This window comes from Scophthalmus maximus, chromosome 4 (assembly GCF_022379125.1).
Source record: "Scophthalmus maximus strain ysfricsl-2021 chromosome 4, ASM2237912v1, whole genome shotgun sequence".
NCBI classification, from domain to species: domain Eukaryota; kingdom Metazoa; phylum Chordata; class Actinopteri; order Pleuronectiformes; family Scophthalmidae; genus Scophthalmus; species Scophthalmus maximus.
Window position 1 is genome coordinate 23656330 of NC_061518.1, and position 25630 is coordinate 23681959.

The 25630-nt window shown below is 41.2% G+C and overlaps 1 protein-coding gene across 3 annotated transcripts; it reads right to left on the bottom strand.

Annotated features, from left to right (window-relative positions):
* Nucleotides 1-2316: 2316 nt before the first annotated feature.
* LOC118302895 (homeodomain-interacting protein kinase 1-like) lies at nucleotides 2317-5055 on the bottom strand. 3 transcript variants are annotated; one of them, XM_035629406.2, is made up of 8 exons: nucleotides 4899-5055; nucleotides 4437-4627; nucleotides 3968-4341; nucleotides 3714-3837; nucleotides 3505-3624; nucleotides 3325-3408; nucleotides 3076-3245; nucleotides 2317-2965 (listed from the first exon to the last, which is right to left on the bottom strand). In XM_035629406.2, the coding sequence occupies exons 1-8, from the start codon at nucleotides 4939-4941 to the stop codon at nucleotides 2710-2712; spliced, it is 1362 nt and encodes a 453-aa protein (XP_035485299.1). In that variant the 5' UTR covers nucleotides 4942-5055; the 3' UTR covers nucleotides 2317-2709. The 3 variants fall into 3 exon arrangements, with proteins under 3 accessions (XP_035485299.1, XP_035485300.1, XP_035485301.1); XM_035629407.2 differs by having other exon boundaries at nucleotides 4825-4944; XM_035629408.2 differs by lacking the exon at nucleotides 4899-5055 and adding an exon at nucleotides 4781-4797.
* Nucleotides 5056-25630: the final 20575 nt, after the last annotated feature.

Sequence of the window (25630 nt, forward strand, 5' to 3'; positions counted from 1 at the left end):
TGTTTCGTGCTGCAATGCCTCTGCAATCACAGAGGAAGTGTCAAACAACTGCACAATGGATTAACAACAAATATGGAATTACAGTATAAATATATAATAATTGCTGTTGCGCTTGTGCAACCAAATTTCCTTGGCTCTACCATCACATGGACATGTGACATATTGTAGTGATGTTACAGCCAAGTAAATTTAGTTGCACTTGTATTATTTAGTAAATGGACTGAATTTATAAAGTGCTTTTCTCGTCTTATCAACCAATCAAAGCACATTCACACACATATGCATACAGCGCGTTTTCTGTCACAATTATACACTGCCGAAAGAGCCATCAGATTTTTGGGTTAAGTGTCTTGCTGACTGGTAGGAGTGGGGATTGAACTGCCTGCCTACTGGTTGGTGGACGACCTTTCTATCTCCTGAGCCACAGCCACCCGGCCTCAGCTGATTCTATTGTATCAGGTGTTTTTTGTCTGTCTGGGTCAGTGATGGATCTGGCTTTCTAAATCCAATTTAGATCAAAATTGTTTGCAGGTAGGTCCAGCACATATACATAGATGTGCTTGAAATTGTCTTTAATTCGCCTTAGATTTTACAAAATTATTGAGTATTTAAGACTGTGGCAGGGATTGTGTTGTTCTCCATCCATCCACTCATTCATTAAATTAATGTATATCGCTTATCCTTTGAGGGTCATGCGGAGCTGAAGCCAAGCCAATCTTACGTTGGGTAAGAGGTGGGGTTCACCCACCTGTGGGAATACAGTGTTCAGGTGTTTTCCCATAGGCAATGAAAACTGCTGTTATCAAGCCACTCCTAAAAAAGAACAATGAACAATTATAGGCCCATATCAAACCTCCCATTTCTAAGCAAAATCATGGAAAAAGCTGTTTTTAAGCAGATGAATGAACGCATGGCAATTTACTGCTGTTTTGATGTCTTCAGGTCTGGATTTAGACCACAACATAGTACTGAGATGGCTCCTGTTAAGGTCTTCAAAGACATCCACTGAAACACAGACAATGTTAGTATTGGTTTCACTGGATCTGGTCGATCACAACATTTTACTAGACCGACTGGAAAACTGGGTGGGACCCTCTGGACAGATTTGAATCCTATCTAAAAGACAGGGACTACTTTGTGTCTATAGGTAATTAGACATCTGAGTGGACAAAAATGACATATAGAGTTCCCGAAGGCTCCATCCTGGGGCCTCTTCTGTTGAACATCATGCTCCCATTGGCTCAGATCATGGAAAACAACAAAATATGTTACCATAGTTACACAGACAACACACAAATCTATATAACAATATCCCCTGGGTACTATGATCCAATACAGGCACTAAGAAAAATACATTGAGGAAATCAACAACAAAGACAAAACTGAAATAATTGTTTTTGGAGCCAAGAAGAACGATTTAAAGTTAGCACACAGCTTCAAACTGTAATGCTTAAAATCACAAACCAAGCCAGAAATCGGGGTGTAGATGTGGACTCAGACCTGAAGTCAGCCTATTGTCACCTAAAGTATACATATAGGATTAAAGGACTTATATCTCAGCAGGATTTGGAAAAACCTGTCCATACATTAATCATACATTTGAGTCAATCATTTTAAGATTTCACAGTGAGAAATGGCTGTGGTTGTCTGAAGTAACAGAAATGGTCTTTATTATCCACACAAATTGTTCTATCTCAACAACTGAGTGCAGCACTATCCATAATCAAGATTATGTCCTAATTCTAAGTAGGTTAGAATGTTCAAACCAGAATATTGACACTAACGTGTAAAACAAATCTGAGTGTGCTGTATATTGATGCACACTTCAACCACAATACATCAAACAAAAAACAACACAAAATAAATAAATATGGAGTAGTTGGAGAAAAAAAAGGAAAAACATTTTGGTTGCTTTAAAAACGATGCAAAAATCCTTTTAGTGTATTCTTATGCTTAATTACGCAAGAATACTACTGAATGCTGCAGCGTGCGTACTGATAGAAACCAAAAAATAGATCATATTTAAGAGATCATATATAATTTAATTAATCAAAATGTGTGCCGTCTCCAAAGCACGTACAGGTCGGAAATGCAGTTCTTTTAATTTCATTACAAATAATTTACCAGGAAAAGCGAAGAATATGTAAATATAATATCTGTCATCCCAAATACTGTACTTTGCATAGGGAGGACAGGTGGTTTGAAACAGGAGTGAGAGAGTTTCTCTGTGTTAATGTGGAGAAAAAATCCCTCAAAAAGAGAAAGAGGTCCACAACAACACTTGCCTCCAAAAAAGATTGTTCTTCACACACTCAATTAAATTCATCTCAATTCAATTTTATTCACCAAATACATATTGACAACATACATGATCTCAAAGCACTTCAATTAAATAGTAAGGAAGAGACCTTACACTATTAGAGAGAAATCCAACAGTTCCCACAGTGAGCGAGCACTTGGGGTGAGAGGAGAGGTGGGTGGAAAAAGGGGGAGATATGAGAGAGACCAGGTACAGTTGTGTAGCCATTGTTTTAAGATCTGCCAGACATTACATATCATGACAATAATAATACAGAGAAGAGAGAGAGACAGAGAGAGAGACACAGAGAGAGAGACACAGAGAGAGAGAGCAGTCTAGACTTATAGCAGCATCAACTCAGAGATAGCTCAGGACTCACTCTAACCCTAAATGTAGAGAGCTCATCTGCCTCAGCTCATTATCCTTCCAAAGAAATTCCTGATTCTCTTCAGTCGGCTTTTCTTCACTTTGGCAGGTGAGCTCTCATTTTTGGCTGGTGTCTTCTGAGTTGGATGAGGTTTGGCTGGAGTTGGATGAGTTCTGGCTGAAGGCTCTTGATCTCTGGTCCCTTTCTTAGCGGCTGAGGTAGTTTCCCCGAATGAAGACAGACCGTTTTTCAAGTTATCAAATCCTAAGACCTTCATTTTCTCCAAAGAATCCTGAAAACTAGATAAAACACAGACACAAATGAATGTATTACTCACTTAATCAAAATATCTCCATTAATTAACTCATGTCTCTATCAACCCTACTGAAACCAAAACGGAGTTACTTACTACTTGATGTCAATTTTTTTGGCCAGATGGACCATTGTTAGAAAGGGGTGTGCGAGAGCCCTCTCGGGAGTGATCCTCTTCGCTGGGTCTGTGTCTAGAAGGCATGACAAGAGGCTAACAAATGCTCTTCTGTCCTCAAGCTCAATAGCTCCCTGTCTCTCTGGGTAGATCTGGATTTAAAACAAAATTGGTGAGAGTTGAGTATGACTGCTTCCTGTTGCTTCTTTAGTCATGAAATAGACCACTTACTGTTATCAGGTCACTTAGTCGTTTAAAATCCCGCTTGCGTTTCTTAGGCCCAAGGCCACTGCTAAGCTGGTATTCCTTTGGGGTCTTCAGTCACAAAACATGTGGGTCAGATTATTCTTCCTCAATGAGTTAAACATGAATGAGTTTAAAAGAATGTTGTGAAGAACTGAAAAAAATGACCTTCATCCACCATCTTGGCTTGTTCCAGTGCTGGTTCACCTCGAAGAATTTGTTGGTGTGGAACCCAGCATCAAGGAGGTGGTCAGCTGGCTGGCCCAGCATATCTACAATGTTTCCCATCTGGAGAAAAGAATATAAGAATCACACCAGCCAACATCCTAAATAAAAACTCCATTTAAAACTAAAACTATATATATTTGGTTACTTACTGACTGATACTCGCAGTATTTTGAAAAGGGGTTATGGACGATGTACAAAAGAACAAGCACACAGCCTAGAGACCACATGTCAATAGCCTCGGAGACGGGAAGGCCCAGGGTGACTTCAGGTGCCCTGTGAGCAGCAAAAAGAATCATACGAAGAATTAGATACACTGTCAATTCAGCGTGTGTCCTGAAGAATGATACAATGTCTGCGGAATGATATACAACACAAACATAGCAAAAGGTGACCATGAATTTACCTGTAACCCAATGGCTGAATTTTCTGCCCACGTATGTAATCCGAGGTCATGAAGGAAACGCCAAAGTCTATAATTTTCACCCTGAAAGGCTCATTCACATGGTTTACCAGCATTATATTGTCTGGCTTCAGGTCAGAGTGAATAACACCGAGGCCTTTCAGGCCGTTAAAGGCTGTCACCAACTGGTGTGCTATTGGCCGTATTTCGTTGGGAGACAGTGGCTTCATCTGTCGCTCTCTGAGAAGTTGATAAAGGTTCCTGTCCAACACTTCAAATACTAGACAGGTCTGTTCTTTGACCACAAACGTCTCTAAGAAGCGTACCACATTCTTTTTGACTGGGTCAAGGGCACTCACTGCTTCGAGCATCCTGATCTGTGGAGAAAATGGAAAATAATGGCAAGTCAGGGGCATAGAATCAGCAGTTTTTAAAAAATCAACAAATATATTAAATTATTTAAATGAAGTACCTCTCTTCTAGCACTACGTTCACTTTTCAGGAGCTTGAGTGCTACGTCCTGGGATGTGAATAAATTTGCACCCCTGGCAACTTTGCTAAAGCATCCTTCTCCAATGAACTCCTTAATAAGGTATTTACTTGTACTGCTGCACAGTACATCCCTCTCTGACACCTCACAGGCCTCCAATGTCTTCATTGTAGCTGTGACCAAGAAGAACATGTGGATACAACATGGATTCATTGGGGGTCATTCAGTCATCACAACGTTAACTCACATATTATTGTGATCATGGAAATAAACATTTGTTTATCACTCTACATGAAGAATCAGACAGTGAATATGGCATCATGTACATTTCAGTGGTATTCAAAAAGAGAATACGAAGAGCTAAACACACCGCATGAGGAAAGTAATTAATGTAATAAGTTACTTCCCATCACTCTGTACATGTGTGTTTTGAGTTTTATGTACCAGTTTGAAGATCAGAGGCACATGACATTATCATATGACACATGACATCATACTACAATTCCATGAATCTCTGTCTGTATGTAGCCACGTCTAATCAGCTCAAATGCAGTGATGTCAGCACTGTAATTTCATCTGTTCTGCTTTTCATCTATTCAGGGCTTTTCCCTTTGTTCCTTCATCTGCTGTTCAATCTGCAGAGGCACAGGTGCTGACATCACTGCTTCTCAGCCAATCAGCATCTACTGTGACGTCGCCCACTGTTCCTTGATCTGCTGTTGTTCAACCAATCAGAATTCAGTGTTTTTTCTCAGAGGCACAGTTGGTGACGTCACTGCTTTTCAGTCAGTCAGCATTCATGCAACATCTTCAGCAAGAAAAGCAAATTCATGAACGGGCCCGCTCGAGTTAGAGCAAAGGAAAAGACGTCTCTCTGAAGAAGGAACATACACATACAGACACCACATCAGTACACTTTGCTTGCTGGTTTGAACTTTTCTCTAATCTTGCTAGCTTGGGGTCTCAGACAGTTACTATACATGAACTTCCAACAACACATCTGCAACCTAGTTACAGGCAACAGACAGATGACGTCACAAGCCACAAGTTTGGGAACCACTGGTTTAATATTAAAAATATGTTGTATATAATGAGAAATGATAAGCTTGACTCTGGATCCCTCAGGAGGAGCAGAATGTTACTGGGGAGAGGAACATCTGTACTATCTTGCTCAGCCTCCCACCACTGCAACCCGGCCCTGCATACTGCAGATAATGGATGATCTGTAAAGTAACAAGTAGCTACAAACATAGTCAGTGGGGTAAATAAATTAACATGGAATGCAAATAATCTTTAACTACCTTCAAATTTCAAGTGCATATTTTGACCCCACCCACCCCCATGTGGATGGATGGAGGGACTAAATTGTGGTGAATTGTAGAATTTATGATGATTTATGATTTTTTTTCATATAAAAGTTCAATTCGCTGCTGAGGGTTAAAGACAACAGATACACAAACATCAGCCCCAATTATCCCTAGATGATGGTAGGTGAAAGAACCCTGCAGAGACAGTTTGTTATCACTTGCTTTTGTTTATTGTTGTGTTGCCGTACATTTTTAAACGGGCACATACCCATCTTTCCAGTGTATATGGCTCGCAGCAAGCTTACTTGGAGCTTTTTGTGGAGTTTGGGCCCTCATAAGCTCACAGTACTTACCAGCCCTAAGACAGCAACTGAGTCTTCCTCGGCGAGACTCAAAGTAAAACTCAAGCACTTATCACACGGGGGGGATTCTGCCTCCCCATGCACCAGGGCCTGCTCCCCACCAAGGCTTGAGCTAAAGACTTCCACCTTGCTGCTGACATTTTGCTTCCCCTTGGCCTCTGTGATTGTTTAGCTGAGGGGCTAAGGGGTCCAGTTGCTGAGCTATCCCGTAGCTCCACATGCTGAACGACTCATCATGTAGTGTTCACCCTACCAATGTTTTTATAGATTTAGAATCTTTGATGGCAGCGTTTGTTTATCTGGTCATGAGGCTGTAGGTAACATGTAGCATGTAACCACATAACATTTAACGTGCAAGCCATGCTATATTAGCCGTGTTATCGCCTTTCGGGTAACATCTCCTGTTCCCGACCAATACAACTTCACTCTGTTGCCTTCAGGTTTCAGCATACTGCAGACATTCAAACTTCATTGGGCATTTCATGAAGCTAACAACCGCAGCCTGGCTTTATTTCAGTTCTCATATCAAAGGCCAAACCCAAAAAGCAATGAGGATTCTTACAGAAGTTCAAACCGTCGCTTGAAGCAACATATTTAGAAGGTCATTGGCAGTGTTGTTGCATAATTTAGCAATTTGTTATTAGCAGCAGTGAAATGCAAATGGACAGGCGTAAACATCCTTGATTGTACAGACCTCACATCCTATATTGTGTGATTCACAGTTCTCAAAGGAATTCATAATTCCTGAATGCATTCTCTTTCGCTAATATTTTTCAAGAAAATCCAATAAAAGGGAGGTGATTCATGTTTGTCAGTGTCACAGGATAATTGGTCAAGGGTTTGGAATATTGATTTTGTGGCAAAATTAGATTTTTAATCTCTGCCAAATGAAAACCTGCTCAAATCAAATCTCCATCTGTTTGTTTCTGCCTCACACTTTCTCTGGGCTTTTTGTAACTCCACTCGATTTCCGTGTGGACATAGAAAAAAAGTTGAGTTGAAGCGAAATAGAGAGACAGCGCTGGTATTCAGAGACAGTGTGCACACACACACACTCGCTCCCTCTCCTGCATGCGCACACTATTGTCCGCCTTCAGCAGCGCTGTAGGTGATGAATGACACTCAGGTTGGTGATCAAAGCAGGTGAGTGAAGCCGGGTAGCAGAGCGGCGGCTCCTTCTACTGTTATACTGCTACACAACGCCGCTCCTGTAGCACTCTGGCTCCAGCTCGGCAGCTCCAGGTACAGCATAGCCTTGTCTTCTTCTTCTCTGTTATTTATCCTAGCACTGCTCACTGAAGCCTGGCAAAAACCCTGCACATTCTTATTACCAGCGTTGCCTCCTCTCCGCTGTCGTGTCTAATAAGTAGATAGTGCAAAGAGAATAAATTCATGTTTTCAATACATGCAGGTGGAGGTGGAAATGGAAATGACTCTTTTTTTGTGTTTGTTTTTGTAGGAGGCTTTTTGTGCCCCTGAGCTCCTGATTCTCATCCATTGTAATTTCCTTGGGCTGAGAGGGTGGGTCACGACTATAGGAGCCCAAGGCGAGCTGCTTACACGCCTGTACCAGAGCTCAATATTTCAAGCTCTGAGCAGCCGTCCTCTCCTCCCCTGTGGTCTGAGACTGGCTATCATACATTCAGGCTGCCTGCAACACGGCCGCGTAGCCTTTATTACTTGCAGCGTCCGCAAATGCACGCACACATGCAATCCCACCCCCCCGTGGGCACTGTACAGGCGCACACTTAACACAAACAGCACAGAGAGGTAGCCATCATGAAAGTTCCCCATCATGCATCGATCCAAAGTCTACTGGGTGTTAGTGTTGCACTTTGGTCCCTCGGCTTTTCAAAAGTTCGAAAAGAAAGGGCTGAATCACTGAACTAAATCTAGTTTTTGTTCAGCCATCCGCTACCACTACAAACAGTTCCCCTCCAATGACAAAAGTCCTTGTGATGAGCCTTGAACACTGTTCAAGCTCAACTAACTCTTGTAGAATCTCGCTACTTTTCATGTGTGATCATGTGACGTTCACTGACCAATCAATGCGCTACAGGTAGAAACAAACAGATTTGAAGGATTTGTAAGGGCTGGGGAGGGGTTGAGCTGAATCTACTGTGAACCGCGTCAAACAATAAAAGCACCATGCATAAAAATAGGGTAAATGTAACTAAGATTGTTGTAATTCTAATGGGAATGCTTTGAGTACAGTTGCCATGAGAGCTCAACACATTTGCAGTAGTTTTGTGAGTATTTACAGCACATGTTGTCAAATTAATGAACTTGTTTTCCATATTTGCTTTTTGTTTCCTTAAGGAGCAGCGTGTTGTGCTCTCTGGGCCATGAGTATTTAAGCACCACAAATAGAAATTATGGATGTGATCCATAGCATACTGCAACTCTAATTTAAGGCGACAAACAGCTGCTCAAACAACAAGGCAACAGCTCTAACTGGACTGTTGTGTTTGCCTGCCCCTCACCCTAACCCAGCGTATTCTCACAATATGTTTGTTAGGAATCATCTTTCCGAAGCCTAGAGCTTCGAATTTCTGTAAAGAGGTGTGGCTTTTGGCTAGGGTGACCATATTTTCAAACCTCCAAACTAGGACACTTTCATTTTACCGCAAACCCACATATATGAGCTTATTGTACAGTCGGATTTTTCATCAGCGCACCTTTCATCGCCATGGACAGCAGCTCATCAGATGAAATATATTGTGGCATGTGGGCTATTCATCCCCTTTTCTTTTGTTTTTCTTCTATAAGTAGGTACACAATGTTTGGTGGCCAATAATTTCAATATAAAAATATGAACTTGTTTCAATGCATTAAACTACAGGGATTTCAATCTGTAATGAACATTTTCAGTTGGTTTTTTTCAACAATAATTTTTGACGGATGCGGTCTGCAGCTTGTTTTAGTCGGTTGTCCCCGGTGCTAGCCTCACTGACTGAAGAAAGTTGCAACATTGCTACTTCCTGCCCGCACACCCACCACTTATGTTTGCTTGTTTTAATATGACTTTGTATGTCTGCATTCCCACCGTGGGAAACTGAAAATTGCCTGGTACTCTTTGAAAGAAGCTGTATACCACGTGGAGCATTTTGGAAAACACTCACTTTCAGGTAGGCATGACAGCTAGCCTACCTGACGTTGCACAGCGGGTCCTGTCAGGCTGGGGTTGCTAAGCAGAAGCCTAGGGCTGAGATTGAATGACACACATACAGCCAATCAGTGTTAGACTGGTTTGCAAATCAGGATCTGACATTGTGTAAAAAGTAGTTATGTCCGATAACAAAACACAACTAAGGGGCTGGGTTAAAACTGCTTGTGCTGTTAAAAGAACTGATCTTCCCTCAACAGATGTCAGACTAACATGTTATCTACAATGCTGCTTGAAAAAATTACGATAAAATATGTTTTTTTTTGGCAGCACAGGCCTTGTTAACACTGTAACATCAGCATCCAACACAACAACGCGCACTGACCTGAGCTCCTCCTTGTCGAAGGAAAATACAGTATTAAAGCCATTAGACATTTCAAATATCAGGATATGTGCCCTTCTAGCAGAGCAGAAAAAAAACAATTTTAGATGAATGTCACTGAGCCAAGAGCAGAGGTGAACAGCACTCTGTCTTTAGCATTTTTGTGAGAAACTCTTGGTGAGGGAGCATCTCCGGTTCGCCGTCATTGTGGTCCGGCCAAAAAGACGCGGGGAAGTTTTCTATTGCCGTCGCCGCCGCAGACATAGCGTACATTTATGTTCCTATTCCTTGTCAAGTACATGAAATAGGTTTCTGGGAGTAAAGTCGTTTTTAAAATGTTAACTACCATTTTTTTCAGCCAAAGCATATAACACATGAACACAATCGTCTTGTTTATCAAAATTTAATCAAACATTTTTAACCTACTAAGCAGCCAAACAAACTTGTGACATTCTCTCTACAATGGGACTCACATATTGTTCGAAAAGAAACTGTTACTGAAGTTCACATAAATGTTTTGCACTTGCAGTGTGCTTTGCTTTCACCTTCTGTCCAGTAAATCCAAATCAGCTCGAGGGGGTTTAAGTCTAGAGACTGTGCTGCTCTTCCATCATTTTGCGACCACTGTCTGGTTCTTTTCTTCTCATGTTTTGGCTCATTATGTTGCTGTAGGATGAAGCCCTGACCAACCAGTCTGTCTCCATCTGTCACTTTGACTTTTCCTCACCATTCTGCTAAGAACATACAGTGCTACTTCCTGCAGTATGGTGTTGTGTGTCAGAGGGTGTAGTAACACACAGACAGATGGTTGTGGCACTTGTAGGAAATGTTTGCATTAACTTCCAAGGCTTTGTGGAACTACTAACTCGTTCATCCCTCAAACAAAGTGAAATGTGCGTGATTTTTTTAGGTTTTAGTGAAATTTTTTTTCCCCTTTACCATTGCTCACCTTTGTACCATTTAAAGTTATTCACTGGACTAAAATGTTCACCATAAACTGGATAAATCTGGGTTGTGTATACGCTACTTTAATACATTATACATGCTAGATTTGTCGTGCCACATTTTCATAATGATACTAACATTTTTTACACTAAAATAAAAGGTCTCTAACTAACTCTTTTGTGCTATTGCTTCATTGTAGAGATGTGTTCAGTACTGTGTGCACTGCTGCCTCTCTAATATTGACCCGTCTGTCACAGTCAGACTGACCATCAGCAGCACCGAGAGACACCCCTCCATTGTCAGTGTCCTGTTAAAACGTCCATAAAGATGTTACCGTCCTCGACAGGCAGTCAGGGTTCAGCATAAACTGTGCGCTTGGCGTTCATGTGACAAGTGTATAAGTCTCAACAGCAGGCAGACCTCGCACTTAGCCCTGGCCCTGCTTTACACAAGCGTAACTGTGGTAAAAATCTGTCCGTAAATCAAATTTAATTTAATTTATCTTAGCATACTGTTATGGAATGCAAAACATCATAAAGCTCTGACTTGATTTTCACAGTTTTATAAAATTTGCACTCACGTGGTGTCTTTGGTGCATTTTGATGCCAAGGGGAAAAAACACAGTAAATTACTAAAAGGGTCATCACTTCTTTTCCATATATTGTGTGTGCTCACACGGAGCGTGTGGGAAGCTTGTGGGAGTTATGTTTCATACACATAGACAAATTGTTCTATCTGTGTAAGAGAGTTTTTCGTCAGTTGGTCGAGTCATGTCAACAGGGAGCATTCATCACACGGTATCAAGAAGTCATGTTAACAGCTTAACCTGGGGCCTGTGCTACAAAACAGTTATCGAGGTAGCTTCAGGTTTTCAGTCCCACGATGCTGGTTCACCTGTTACCAGGGCAAATCACCATGGTAACTAATGCTGTAGCACTAACCTGCAGCAGGTTAAGTTCATGATAACAGATGAAAACCTGATCAGATCACTGGGCAACCAGAGTCATCATTCAACAGGATCCTGACAGGGACAAAATGTGCAAAAATGAGAACATCACAGCAAACGCTGGATGTCCATGACAGTGAGACTAACAGAAAGATGGGTATACATTAATGGAAAAGAGGCAGGCAGCTTTGGAAGCTGGACAGTTGAAGGATTAGGAAGTTGGAGGAGAAACAGTATCTGCTAGACTGTGTGTCACAGTCTGAAAGACACGGTTCTGCATGCAACAACGAGCTTCACAAGTAATATTTGTGTAGTGAGTTAAATTACTCTCGTCTTTCATGTAATAGGCCGAGTTTGTCCCACAGGCGATTTCTGGCAGGGCTGGACTTTGTTAATGGACTGGTAGCCGCCTCTGATCTGAGGTGCTTTGGTGAGGCGGGAGAGAACTGCTCTGGAAAGGCAAGGGGAGATTAACTCAGAGTGCAGGTGATAGCCTCACTGTCTGAGGCAGGAGTCCTCACTGCTTCTACCAATTATCCACTGCCTCTTGCAAACATCCACATCTGCACATTCACGCTAAAGTGCGCACACTCAACAACTGCATCACCTTGATTTGGCTGTTCTCAATAGGCCTGGTTGGTTCAATGTGTGTGACCCAATGCATCCACCTGGGGCCTCTGTAATCCCTTAGGTTTGTCCCAAAATGCATCAGCCCTCCTTTAATGGTGAGCAGGGGATCTTGCAACAATTACGGCACAGTCCTCCTTTATCTCCTTGGGTAAGCCTCTATTTACATATGTCCGAGAGGCAGGAGCTCTGATAGTGCCAAGCACTGCTCCTGAAGCCTCCATCTGCCCTTTTTTATACCACTGCAAACTGCTCAGGTGTCTCACTTTATATCATCAAAATGTCCAGATGAATCTGCTTTAACATAATGCATATTTACCATTTCTTCAAAGTGACACTGGGTCACTGGTGTTGTCATAAGCGTTTACCCTCCCTGTTACCTTATCGCCTTCAGAAGTGTGCCGAGCAGAAGAAATTTCCTGGAATAAGCCTGAAAGAGGGAAAGAGGTGACTGGAGAAATGAAAGATGAGCCACTCCGACAGAGTAATTGTGCAGTGGAAAGTATCAGTAACCTAATTAACACTGTACTGTACCCTTTGCTGCATGCAGATCCTGCTCTGATATATTTCTTGATGCGTTCTGACACTGTAGTTAGGGGAATCATTTCCTAGTGCATGGTAGTATGAACAATGTAATTGCACTTTAGGGTTTAGAGTTATTGCATTATGCAAATGACTTCAGAGCCATGTGGAGGATAGCTTAATGATGTCCCTAACCAGTTGTACTTAACATGACAGTAAGACACTTTTTCTGGGTTTTGTTGATGAGCAATATTATGTTTGCCATAAGCAATGCAAGATGGAAGAAAAATATATCCAAAGACCCTTCAGTCAGCGTCTTCCTCTAAACAGTAGGGCCCTACATAGACACAAACAGCTAACTGCTGCAGTCAGAGCGGCTCTTCTTTCCATCTCTTCCCGAAAAACTTTTTTTGACTGTGAATGCATTTTGTCAGACAAACAACAATATTGTGATATTCTGCAGAATGCCGGGTACGTCATGATCACCATAAGTCAAAGACGTTTCATTGGAAATTGTACAAATCCAAAAGAGTCACAGGTAAAATCAGATTTTTCATTTCCTGAAAAGTAAAGTGCATGTATCCAAAAATATATATCCTCCCTATTTCATTATCCTGACCATGGTGAAACAGGAAAGGTGAACCCTGTTTGAAGTCTAATGGAGGTTAGGCTGATGAACTCTGGCATTTCAGACACACAGAAGAAGAGCACAGAAAGCCTTTCCCCCTAATCTTGGTCCTTGGGTATTACAGCTGCTCCATGGCGGACCCTCAGACTAAATTTGCATCCAAATCTTTCTGATGAGAGCAGCTGCTCTCAGCAATGGTCAATTCAAGGTTTTGTGTGTCTGCTGGGGTCCTTATGCTGGCTGGCAGATGTTCATTAGTCAGCTAGCCTTTCATCTCGGTATGGAGAACAATAGTCTGGCACTCTGTCCTGCTCTTTCATGAGCTAATAAGGCATCATATCTGACCTCAAACCAGGCAATAATCCATTTGGCGCCGAACACCTGGGATTGAGCTGGAGTTCAGCAAGTTCTGTTGCCAAGAACTTGACCAACTTCTGTGGCCAGACACTGTTTTGCTTTCCAAGATTGCTGTTTGTTTCTCTGAATGAGTTTAATGTGTCTCACAATCAAATTTATGCTCGACCTGCCTCTGGTTCATCATTTGTTATTGCAGTGTACGGCATTGTGGTTTGTGATTATTACAGTAGAGGCCTGTGTTGCTAACAAATTCAATAGATAGATTTATTTATGAAACAATGGTTTCACATTATGGGAAATATATTCATTGGTTTTTCTTGCTAAGTATTACAGGATCTCTACAACTCTCATGTCTGTTGGATGGAGCTGGTTAGCTTTGCTTACGGCTTAGCGGAAGCAAGGGGGAAACAGCTAATGTCTAAAGGTAACCAGGGCTCCAGAATGCGACTAAATGGTCGCATTTTTCAACCAATTTTGAGACAGTGCGAGTACTTTTTACAACTACTCGCACATGTGGGACCTGCAAATCTGCAGACTTTTCTTTTGCCCCCCAAAAAACGAGGGAGCGAGTCCACACTCCACCAGTCTAGGCGTCGGTGTGTCTTCACGTCTATGCAGGAATTAAAGTTCCCAGTCGCTACGATTTATGTCAATTAGATTCCAGAGTGGCCACGCATGAGATCAGTGTAGATCCACCTCCGCTGCCAATGGGGAGGTGCCCTGATTATGCGAGAGTACGGTTCTCCAACTTGCCGTCCATGTTCTTTTGCATCCGTGGTCTGCCTTCGGGCTGATCCTGGTGTTATTAAACCAGAACAGTGCACTCTTATCCCTTTCACCTAGTCTGCGGCCCCATTCAGACCAGAAGTCTCGCTGGCCTGTTACTAGGGCTTGACGGACCTAATGTCGGTGCGCTTGCGGCAAAATAAGTCCATTTCCTCATTTAATTCATTTAAACTTTGACATTGTGAACTTAAAATAAAAGAGCACATTGTAAAAAGTTGTTTGCAAAAGCATGTATTAGCAAAACTGTTAACATTAGCAAAAATGTGGATAATTGCGTTGAAGGCCGATTTAAGGTGTGCCCCTAAATTTTCTGCTTGTGCCCCTTAAATTTTTATTGAGGGGCTACAGCGCTCCTAGTAAAAAAAGTTACTCTGGAGCCCTGGTAACAAAATCCTCTAGCACATCTAAAGCTCATAATTACCACATTAGAATTCAGCTACCACATCTAATTTATTTGATCTGAACAAAAGCTGAAGAGTAAAATTGACAAGTTGTGGTTTGCCATGAAGCTGGTTAACTTAGCTTAGTTTAGCTTAGCTTAGCACAAAGACTGGAGGCGTGGGGAGAGCAGCCAATGGTATTCTGGGCCTGTTTAAAGGAAACCAAATCCACAAACACACCTAAAGCTTAGTAATAATCTAATCTATGTTCAATCATCACATGTAATTTCTTCAAATTCGTTTTACACTTTTTTTTTTTCAGAGCTGGCTTGTTTCCAGTGTTAGTGCAAACCTGAGCTATCTGTCTGCTGGCTGTTCATGTTTACTTTACATGACAAGTGGTACTTTAAATACCTGTGTGCACAGAATAGTTATGCAGCAGTCTTGAACACACTCTCACTACACATAAGAATTGTTTTCACCTGCTCACTTTCTCATTTAATAAAATCCATCTGGAGCTGAGCTTTCCACCCTAAATCAACAACAGCATATGTCAGAAACAACTAGCAGTGTCTATACACACACACACACCACTGTCCAGTTTTTATTTCTGAGCTGAGCTAACTCAAGGGTTGCAGGGCAACTGCGGTCATCAACCTGTCACCAGCAGAGACACATTATGTGTAAATGATATGTGGTTTGTAGCATCGGCATGTCATATTTGACTGGAGCATGAGACGTTGTGGCATGGATGCCTCAGTTTGTGCAACAGTTGCCCGCGTCCTGTGGAGGGGAAGGGCAGCCAGGCTGGGATGTCTTGTTTACTGCAGTCACCCCCCAAGTTCCACCCTACTTGTCATATGCATGTCCACCACACCACCATCACACACTCCATCTAGCGTTGTAACCTTACAATGAGTGTGACCCCAAATCAAGCCTCTAACTCTAAATACTTCTTTTGTCATTGTGTTTGCACCTTCACACCCAAAAATGAAATGGTTGCTATTCCTGAACCCTTTGGGTTCACGTGACAATTTCTTGTTCGCTTGAAAGTTTATATTTATTATAAAGGTACAGTGTTCAACTGTTTTCTGATAACTTTTCATTGAATTATGCTCCAAGACATATCTCAACATGGGGTTGAGCTTATGTGACCGTAATAAATCTACCACTGTGCCTTTGTAGAGGTGCATGTCACAATTCTTTGATCATACGCACACAAAACAACCAACTGCTGCAGTTACATTAAAAGAGTTTATAGAGACGCAATCATGAGGCCTTGTGCTTTCAAACAGTTTGCAGTTTGCCATAGTGTGATCCGATCAAAATGTAGTGTCTCATGCAGTGTGTTTGTGTTTTGCATGTCTGATACTTAAAACCTATAGTGTTTGATCCTATACTGCAGGAGATACATATTTCAAACACAGAGGATCAATAGTAATTCTGCCAATGTCTCATTTGCTCAGATTTCACAGTACAAGACATACATGTTTTCTTTTCCAGCCACAGACTGTGACCGTGTTATGCATATTGTATACTGTAGCATATACAGCACCCTGCTCAGTGTATAATTTATGTGCATTTCAGCTAGTCACTTACAGCAGGTTTACCTGTTTAACTGAAATGTACAGGTACCAGCGGGGAACCCTTGGGGCCTACTAGGCCAAAAATATCAGAATTTTAAAAGTTACATTCGACCTCTTTCATTAAATTGTTATTCTATTGCTAGTTTTTACCCCCATCTTCTATCAAGTTTTCTTTACAAATCAAAATGGCTACTCTCCTAATCTCAGTTGGGTTTTTTTCACTTCAAGGCAGGAGAAAAGTTAGCTGCCTCACTCAGTGGTTGGGACTTCATCACTGAGACAGAAGGCCTGAAGTCCCCATAGCCTTGTGTGTTTGTGAGGGAGGTGAATTTATCAATTACATTTTTGATTCATAGAAAATAATTCTGCCCTGGGCCTCCTCAAAGGCTCATTGCCAGAGTAGGCCGGGAGCTACCTCACAGGGTTTATCTTTTATTCTGTCCAGGGGTTTAGGGTACCAGGGCTGATAAGAGACTCTAGTCAGTCACCAGTGTTTTGCTGTCTTATGATTCTGTATTGATTATACTTTTTTAAGCCTGGTTTCAGAGACATGATCTGAACCCTTGAATTGTGGATAATCTCTCTGTCCTTACAAAAGCCAAGCTCTAATACGCATGGTTGGCTTCTGCAGTGCATTATTTCATACGCAGATGTAGACAATAACAGCCAGTTTCTTCAGCATGTCTATCCTGGCACTTTTATTGAAACAAATTATATCAAAATAAAATAACTGTCATGTCGGCTGAGAAAATTAATTTGAAGAGTAGGAAGGTGATGGCCTTCACTTTCACTTAGTGCATTTAGCTGGGCTCTGTCATACCACTGAGAAAAAAAAAATGTAATTTTCTTCAGTTATCAGCTATTTCACATCACACACTTGTGTCAACAGGCTTTTATATGCTGTCCATGCTCATAAAACTATTTTCTTTTCCTGCAGCGTTTCAATGAAAGTCCAGGCGTGATAGTTTTTAAAATGGCAACATCTCCTAGCCCACATGTTAGCAGCCTGAGGTGAATACAGAGTGTGATCGAAAGGCCGTGATTGCTCTTAAGAGGAGTGAGGGGTGTACTATTGCTAATCCATACAAAGCCATGAGCTCATTGATTCCAGATATTACAAAGGTTAACACTGGGGTCAGATTTAATTGATTTTTCATAAACAGTTTGCTGAACAAAATTTAACCTGTACAGCACTAGCTGCTGTGATGGGAAAGAGAGAACAATTGCTTGATCAAGGTAGGTATACGACAAAAGTACAGCAATTGTTGCTTGGATACCACATTGGTTTGCTCCAAATCATCTGATATATGTTTTTGAAGACTAGCTCACAATTTAGATTAAAATATATATTGAAAATAATTATCATTAAGCATTGAAAAATAATTTCACTTGGTTAAACCAATTTATTCAAGTTCATTCTCTTTCCTGTCTAAAGAAAAGCAATACTCTTTAATGGTGGGAGCAATACAGCTGCAAAGACACCAAATGTGTTGCGTTGCTTTAGGAACGCCTGATGTGAATCATAATGTCTGTGCCCATTCTATATTTAAATTCATATATTTGAAGCCCTTGCTGCATGCCCCTCTGCAACGTCTCATTGACAGACACCTGAGAAAGCTGTATCTGTAAGCGGGCATCCATGGGAATAAGCTTTGAAGCGATTACATGTGATAGCAATCTTCAATGGGACCTTGAATGACAGCTATGCATCTGTTTGGAGACAAATGCAAAACAAAATGCTGCCACTCAACTACAGCTTCCACACTTTCCCCTGTCTGTAGGTATCAACACAGAAATTTCACGTAGAAAACAGTGGAGCAGAAAGACATCCTGGAAAGCCTGGGCTGTCGCTCAGTGCCCAGTAGGCAAAGTGTGAAGTAACAAACATCGCACTGTCACACAACCACTTCCGACCACTCACTTTCGACAGAGAGACTGTGATGCTCCGTGAGATGTCCCATCCCACACAAAAATAAAAATACTTTGGTCGTCTAGAAATTACAAAATGTCAGACATAACTCTACTGGATGAGTTTGACATGCGCACTCAGCATGCATTCACGACTTAAACAGTCTTGCTTTGTTGTGCTTTGTCCCAAACTGTGTGCTGTGCTCACTGGGGACACAGTTGCCTTAGTGTGACATCCCTTCCTCCCACCCTTCATTTGAAAAAGCCTCATGGTTGACACGTCTTTGATACCGTTCTTTTATTTTGTCTCTGGTCGATGCACTTCAAAGAGGGCCAAGATGCCACCATTGCCAAATTTGTCCCAAATAAATGATATGCCAGCCAGAATAGGAGCTCCTTGGAGAGTGTCCTAGCCAAAGGCAGTAAATCAATGGGCCTATGCCAGCATCCCAGCAGCCTCTGTGCAGGAACACACAGTAGGGGGACCGACGGCCTCAGTTGACTTGGCAGCTCAAAGGGCCTCTGACCGTGAGCCAGGAGGCTCCTCAGGGAGCTAGAAGCACCTCTTGGGCCACTAAGTGAGAGAAGATAGAAACCAAGCTGGGAAGGAATTACAATAAGGGCTTGCAAAAGGCAGACAGTGGAAGGAGAGAGGTGGGGAATAAGGGAGATTCATCAAATGATAATGTGTTGTTGATAGTTGTCAAAAGCACGTTAAAAAAGTCCTTCTGACACTCCGGACAGAAAGTGTTAAGAATTTAATCTCTTTGAAAGAATTACTATCTACCAGAGCAGAATGATCTACATTTATACCTCTACATTTCAACAGGTAGGTGGAAGGAAACGTCCTTGGGATGTGTCTTTGTGTGTGACGCTGGACATAATATGTGTCTGTTTAGTCACAGAAAACAAAGGGAGCGAATAAACCCATTCATGTTCATCTCTGGTAGCCGCTATCCTCTTGCTTCCATATCTCCCAGCTCTCAACATCAATTAATGTGTGTAGTGCTTAAAAGTAATCTCTATCATTTAAATGAATCTAAAGCCCCACGGCAGAAAGTGGGAAGGCCCATATCAACTCACCAGCTGCTACCTTTAAAGTCCCTGATCGTTTGAGCCCGGCTCTGGTGGCTAGTTGGGATATTGATGTGGTGCCGTCTGCTAGTTTGCCTCTTACTGCTGGCCTCTAGTCAGAATTTAGCAAAAGGATATTATTTGAAAAAGTCATAACCCAGCGGCGGCTTTGTTCGTGAGGTGAGGCGGCCATTTTAAAGAGTTCACACTCATGACGCGTGTCTGCATGGATCAACAGCCATTGAGGCAATGTGTTACATCACAGGCACACCTGCATCAACAGCAGCAACCTGCAGCTACATTAGTCATCCCCTGATGCCAATAAGTTTCTTATTTACATTATGCAGAAGCTTTACCCCCAGGTCAAACATAGGCAAATGTTTAGAACTAACAAATAACACATGATTGGTCCAATGAGGGAAGGAAACACGGCGGTGCAATATGTTTGCAGTGACTGGGGACATTGGGGTCTTTTTCTGTCATTTGACCTTAATAATTCTCTCTCATCCAACTCACTGTTTGTGGAACCTAAACTAGCAGATAGTTATTTTATTTGTGTGGGTTTTAATCATAATCTGTTACTGTCTCTGGCTTGTCTGCTTCCATCCCAATACAGACAATAAAGGCCAGTGGGATTTGTTTGGTTGCAGTGTTTCATATAATTTGGGAGAAAGAATCCTTTGAAGTTAAACAAAAATGATCACTAACATCCTATTTTGCTGTGACAAAACAATAAGTGACGTTTACGTTTTAGTTTTTATCAATGAGATTTAGAAAGGGGCGCTTCCTTGTCTGTGTTTCACTGACAGCAGCTGGCAAGTTGAGCCCAGACAGGGGAATGTGGGAATTGTAGGTTACAAGCTAAGGAGAGACAAGCTCTTGTCAGCAGAGGTATTGAAGAGTACAAAGCACAGTGCCAGTGTCACATACTGGTGGAGTAGAGTGTGAAATATATGACCATTAACCTATGGGAAATGTAGGCTTCAGTGTTTGAGGGGACTTGACCCATACCTGAGGTTCAGATTCAATATTGATATATATATATATATATATATATATATATATATATATATATATATATATATATATATATATATATATATATATATATATATATTTATTTATTTATTTTTTTTGAGCTGTCTCTTGTTAGACTCCCAGCTGAATGGAAGTTCAATGCTAAATAGCTGGGGTGCCCTTTTCAATTGTACATACAAGTTAAAATAAATAAATAACCTGTCAGTGGTCTTCAGCACACAAACATCTTCATGGCTTTACAGTGCAGAGTCCATGAACTCCTACATGTCCGCACTGTTGCCCAGCAATTAGCTTTGCAAAACCGTGGCCAGGTTTCACCCTTTGAATGACAGTCTTGACTGCGACCTAACACTGACATTTCCTAAAAAAAAACTCAACAGAAAAACATGAGATAGAGAGCAATGTGTTAAAACAGGCATCAGAAATTCTAAGAAATCTGCGATCCCTTCTGCATGTTTCACTGTGCTGGACTTGCTGTACAGCTTTGAATGAAAGTCTGTAAATTGGCCTGTGCTTTAGACGATATCTCAAGTGGTTACCAGCGATATAAGTTGGAGGCTGAACTGCTCAAGTAGAACATGTCGCTATTCCCTGGAAAAAAAAAGTCTGACTCCTAAAGGACTACATATGTGGAGGAGATGATCAAATAACCAAAATGGACCATTGTATCTCAGCTTACATGGATTGCAAACAAATACACTTTCAAAAGAGTATTTCTGGAGACATGAATTAAATCCCTTCGACCCTCTTTCATTTCCGAGCACTTTAAAGACCACATGTTGGCCTGCAAAGTGCTTGTGTGTGTGCGCGTGTGTGTGGGCCATTACCGCGTTGCTATTTTAAATGCTATAAAAACCTTCAGAGGGAAATCACTGGGGTTGAATTACTCCACTGAGCACAGCGATCAATCTTTGCTTTTTTACTTCCATCCTCCCACCAAGTTCATTTCACTTTGTTGAAACACCCAGATAAAAACCACATATTGGGTAACATGGACCTATTTAGAAAGCAATTTAAGGTACTACACAGATTCTAGGGCCAGTGATGGAGTGTTACCGCTTAATTGTACTGTATCACCGTTGCAGTGAAGCTGTCCAATATGACTTGTTGCTGGTACTGCTGGTCGCAGGAGATACTGAGAGTAGAGAGTCATACATAATGAGAGATCTTGGTATTATTATCAAGCAAATATTGTCTGACAGGCTAAATTATAACCTTTCTCGTCCCACACAATGCAGACGTTAATAATAATAATAATAATAAATTTAAGCACTTTTCATTGCTAAAAGCAATTAGAGATACAGTGTAACAATAAAAATTAAAGGTTGTTCATAATGAATTGACCACAAAATGTTTTATAATGTGAGATTTTACATTTAAGTAGCACTAATTAGGGAGCACAGATATAATGTGTTAAGTAGTGAACTTTATAGGTGTTGGTGGACAGTTTTGTTTTTAGCTTTACACAGAGATAGGCCAGCTGTTTGTTTTCATTTGTTGAGTAAAACCAGCGAGTGGTGTACTGTCAAGTTTACTGTACAGATATGACAGTTGCATCAGTCTTCTCATCTAACTCTCAGAAGAAAGGGAATAAACACATTTGCCATTATGTTGACCATTTAGGTTTCGTAAGTGCATACTCTTTTTTGGGGGGGATGAAAGGACCACAGAATGTTCTAGGTCAGTGCAATATATACCTGTTAAATTTGTCACTTCATACTGTATGTGCTGAGAACATTTCCACCAATGACCTCACCGTCAGTCGGAATTATCTTGGGCAAATCTAAAAATCTGAGTGACTGAGGATGTAACAGCACTATGACTGATGAGGCAGGTGTGTTGGTATGAAACAGTTTGCATAGTGCATACCGCTTAATCCAGGCAGTCGGCTAGAAAATTTAATAAAATCCCACCAGATGAAAACAACGCCACTCTGTGTCCAGGCCATGACTCACCTGCTAACGCTGCTGAGGATAAAAAAGCGACTCTGCACCTCTGAACTCAAGTCATGTCAGGCATAGCACTGCAAAATACAAAGATTTGAAATGTGCTCTCGGTGGTCACCTACAGACTGGGCTGTGATCAATCCGTTGCTCTCGATCCTGCGTTTGACTTTGCTAGCTGTTGTTGGTACATGTCAGCTGTGTGTTGGTACATATCCCCCTTGCAGGAAGCGTTTCCGAAAATGAGGTGATTCAACAGCCTCCCACCAGGAGAAAATACTCTCAATCTGCTTTAGTCCTAACACAGAATTTAATTTTAATTAAATGGTTAATGAGCCATGGGATTAATGCCAATGACTTTTTAAAGCAAACATCTATAAATCATTAAGGCCCCATTTGAAAGGAAGAGCGAGCGGGGCTAACGAGTGTACGTGCCTCCAGCTGCCCACTTCAAGCCCCCCCCCCCCCCTCATTTCTCCATTCTCTCTCTCCAGTACTCTGTGGCCACATGAGCCATACCACTGGTCAAATAAGCAGCACACACACAGACCAGTTGTTGCAGTGAATACACTCTCTCTTAACCCATTAGCACGAATGTGCTAATTACATACATACAATTAGCTATTGGTACTAAGTGGCCTAATGAGTGTTAACAAGTCACAATAGACCTTTTTTTATTGTTTTCTGAGTAAACTTCAAGATCCTATGAAATTATATCAGCACCTACTTTATGTGATGTACTCAGTTTTGGAATTAGAAAGTGAGTTAGCAATCTTAAACTAACAAACTACGTGAACTAATGTTATGGAGAAAAAGTTTTTTTAATCTGACAGGATGGGCATAATTGTCCAAAATAAATAGGATGACTTCAGAAGCTCGATCTTTTAAAGGGTCTCTTTGTTAGTTTTGCTAACTGTTACTTGGCAGTCTAGCAGAAATGTTGCAAGTTCAGCATATATAAAGATGGACAACGTGTCTCCATTTTTTCACAGCTAAACAAAAATTAACCTGAATTATCCCGTTGCTGCCGACTTGCACTTTTGACGTAATTTGGGGCCAGAGTCTGGGCAGCAGTGATCGTGGTGTGGGACATTTGTATCAAGGTCCCACTGATACACATACTTGACAAATCGTGAGTGAGCCTACCTTGTGAAAACTACCAAAAATAGAAGTAACTTTGAGAAAAATGTGTTTAATGTTAACTTTGACTTTTTTGTTTGGTTCTTCTCCCATCCTCTTACAGGAAGGAAGCATAGGTTATATGACCCAAAATGCTGCCAGACACCATGGGGTGATAACCATAACTGCCTCACTTTTGAGCAACTGTCATTTTGTCTTTCAGGATCAAACTCCATGCCCTTACTCGCTAGAGGTGGAAACCCATGGCAATGTTAACACTTGCCTGTTTGCTGCCTCTGAGGTGAGCATGCTAACCAGCTAGCCGTGGTTTGGCCAGAGCCTATCGTCACTTTCTGGTAGCAAATTACAGTGGTGTCCAGTCTGCACTGAAGAAGTAGTTCTCCTCATAATGCGTAATATAATCTCTTGTCCTGAAAAGACGATGATGACTGAAGCTCTTGGCAAGCAACCATCACCACTACCTGCTCCCGGCAAGAAAATACTTGATGGCTTATGTTGAACAGACGTGCATAATGAGGCCAAGATGGTCAGTTCAAGGACTCGAAACCTAAATTGTACTTTTGGACATTTTTCACTTGGAAAAACTGAATGCATTTCATATCGTTAGTACAGTAGTAGAATGTATCTTACTATCAAATTATTTCCTCTTTTTTTATTTCCAGGATATCACAGTCATAATTAAGATAAAAATGCTTTGGTTGTATAAGAGACATGTTGATTCAGGCAAATTAGTAGATTTTACTCTGAAGCAGTTAATACTATGGAGAAGGTCTGGGTCCTTTGAAAACGGTTGACAATGACTCAGTGATGGCTGTCATCATTTTTCAAGTTTATTTCAACCAGCATTAGCACCTATGACAAAAATAGCAATTTAATAGGGTTGTTGTGTTTTTACTCACTGGTTAGAAGTGAGTGGGTCGGCGGCTCTTACAGGGCCCAATCATAAATTTCCAACATCAGAAATTAAAGCTTACAGGTTTGGATGTTTGTTTATGTTCTCAGGCCACTAACAGTCAAAACTGATCTACCCACACCCATAGTCCTGCAGGGTAGTGTCTTTCAACACATCACAACACAGGATGTTTTTTTCTGAATTGTAAGCTTCATTGTTGCTTTTTTTTTATTCAGAAAAACATTTAATATTTGAAACTACATTTTTCAGGGGCTTTAAACACAACAAGAAGTAAAGAAAAGCAAAATGGCCAACTTTATGGTTGTTGAAATGCCTTGAGTCAGTCAAAAACCCAAAGTCACATTCTATAATATGATGTGAAGGGTAATTCAAAAGTATCAGATGTAAGCACAGAGTCAAGGCCTGCCGAGTGAATCGAGCCACTGTGTCAATCTGGCATATTAAATCTGCTTTTCACTGGCGGCTGCCTGAATTGATGAGTTTGGAGAATCTTCCGGCAAACTGTGAATGTTCACAGCAGATCAAACCTCAGTGTCTCTGTGTCCTCTTAACACATGCTGGCCGAATTTACACTTTAAACAGATTTACTACTTAGTATTTGTCAGAGAGGCCATGGTTAAAGGTTATTTTTCATTTCTTTCAGTGCCATGAAATGCATGTAAGGAAGAGAGGAAGGAAGAAAAGAATTGTAAATACTGATGTTTTGGTTATGGTTTTTTAACACTAGTATCCGCAATGGACATTTCTGCACATGACATTTTATGTGGGAGTTGAAAGAAATCTTGGGTTTTGCAGAATGATCCATTATTAACTTTCACCAAAAGTCTACCCAGTGCATTTTTTAAATAACTTATCCATAGCCCTGTACATACTATAGCAATATAATCAATATTAGTCACCTGTCTGACTTTATAGAAGTCATCTTTAATGTTTCAAAATCTATTCTTGTAGTTATGTGGAGGTGAGCAACTTTGGAATCCTAACAATTTAATTTGACAAAGTTAGTAACTGAGGACCCAACTGGCCACCTGTAGATGATATATTTGACTTTCCCCTCCTCTCCGACGTCTATTGTATTATGACAAAAGAGAATTGGATGTAAAATCCCCAGTGGCCTGTGCTGAATTTACCTTAAACCAAATCACTAAAGCCTACTGGTGCTTGACAGTCTGGGCAGGTGTGTGGACTCCTCAGCAATATCCAAGGGAGACCCGCTAGCACCGCTC

Excerpts from the sequence above, each read along its gene's own strand:
- LOC118302895 (XM_035629406.2), bottom strand. The coding sequence starts at position 4,941 with ATGTGTCATATGATAATGTCATGTGCCTCTGATCTTCAAACTG. Across the intron at positions 4,342-4,436 it reads AACGTAGTGCTAGAAGAGAG|ATCAGGATGCTCGAAGCAGT; the intron begins GTACTTCATTTA and ends TTTTCTCCACAG. Across the intron at positions 2,966-3,075 it reads AAAAAAATTGACATCAAGTA|TTTTCAGGATTCTTTGGAGA; the intron begins GTAAGTAACTCC and ends TGTTTTATCTAG.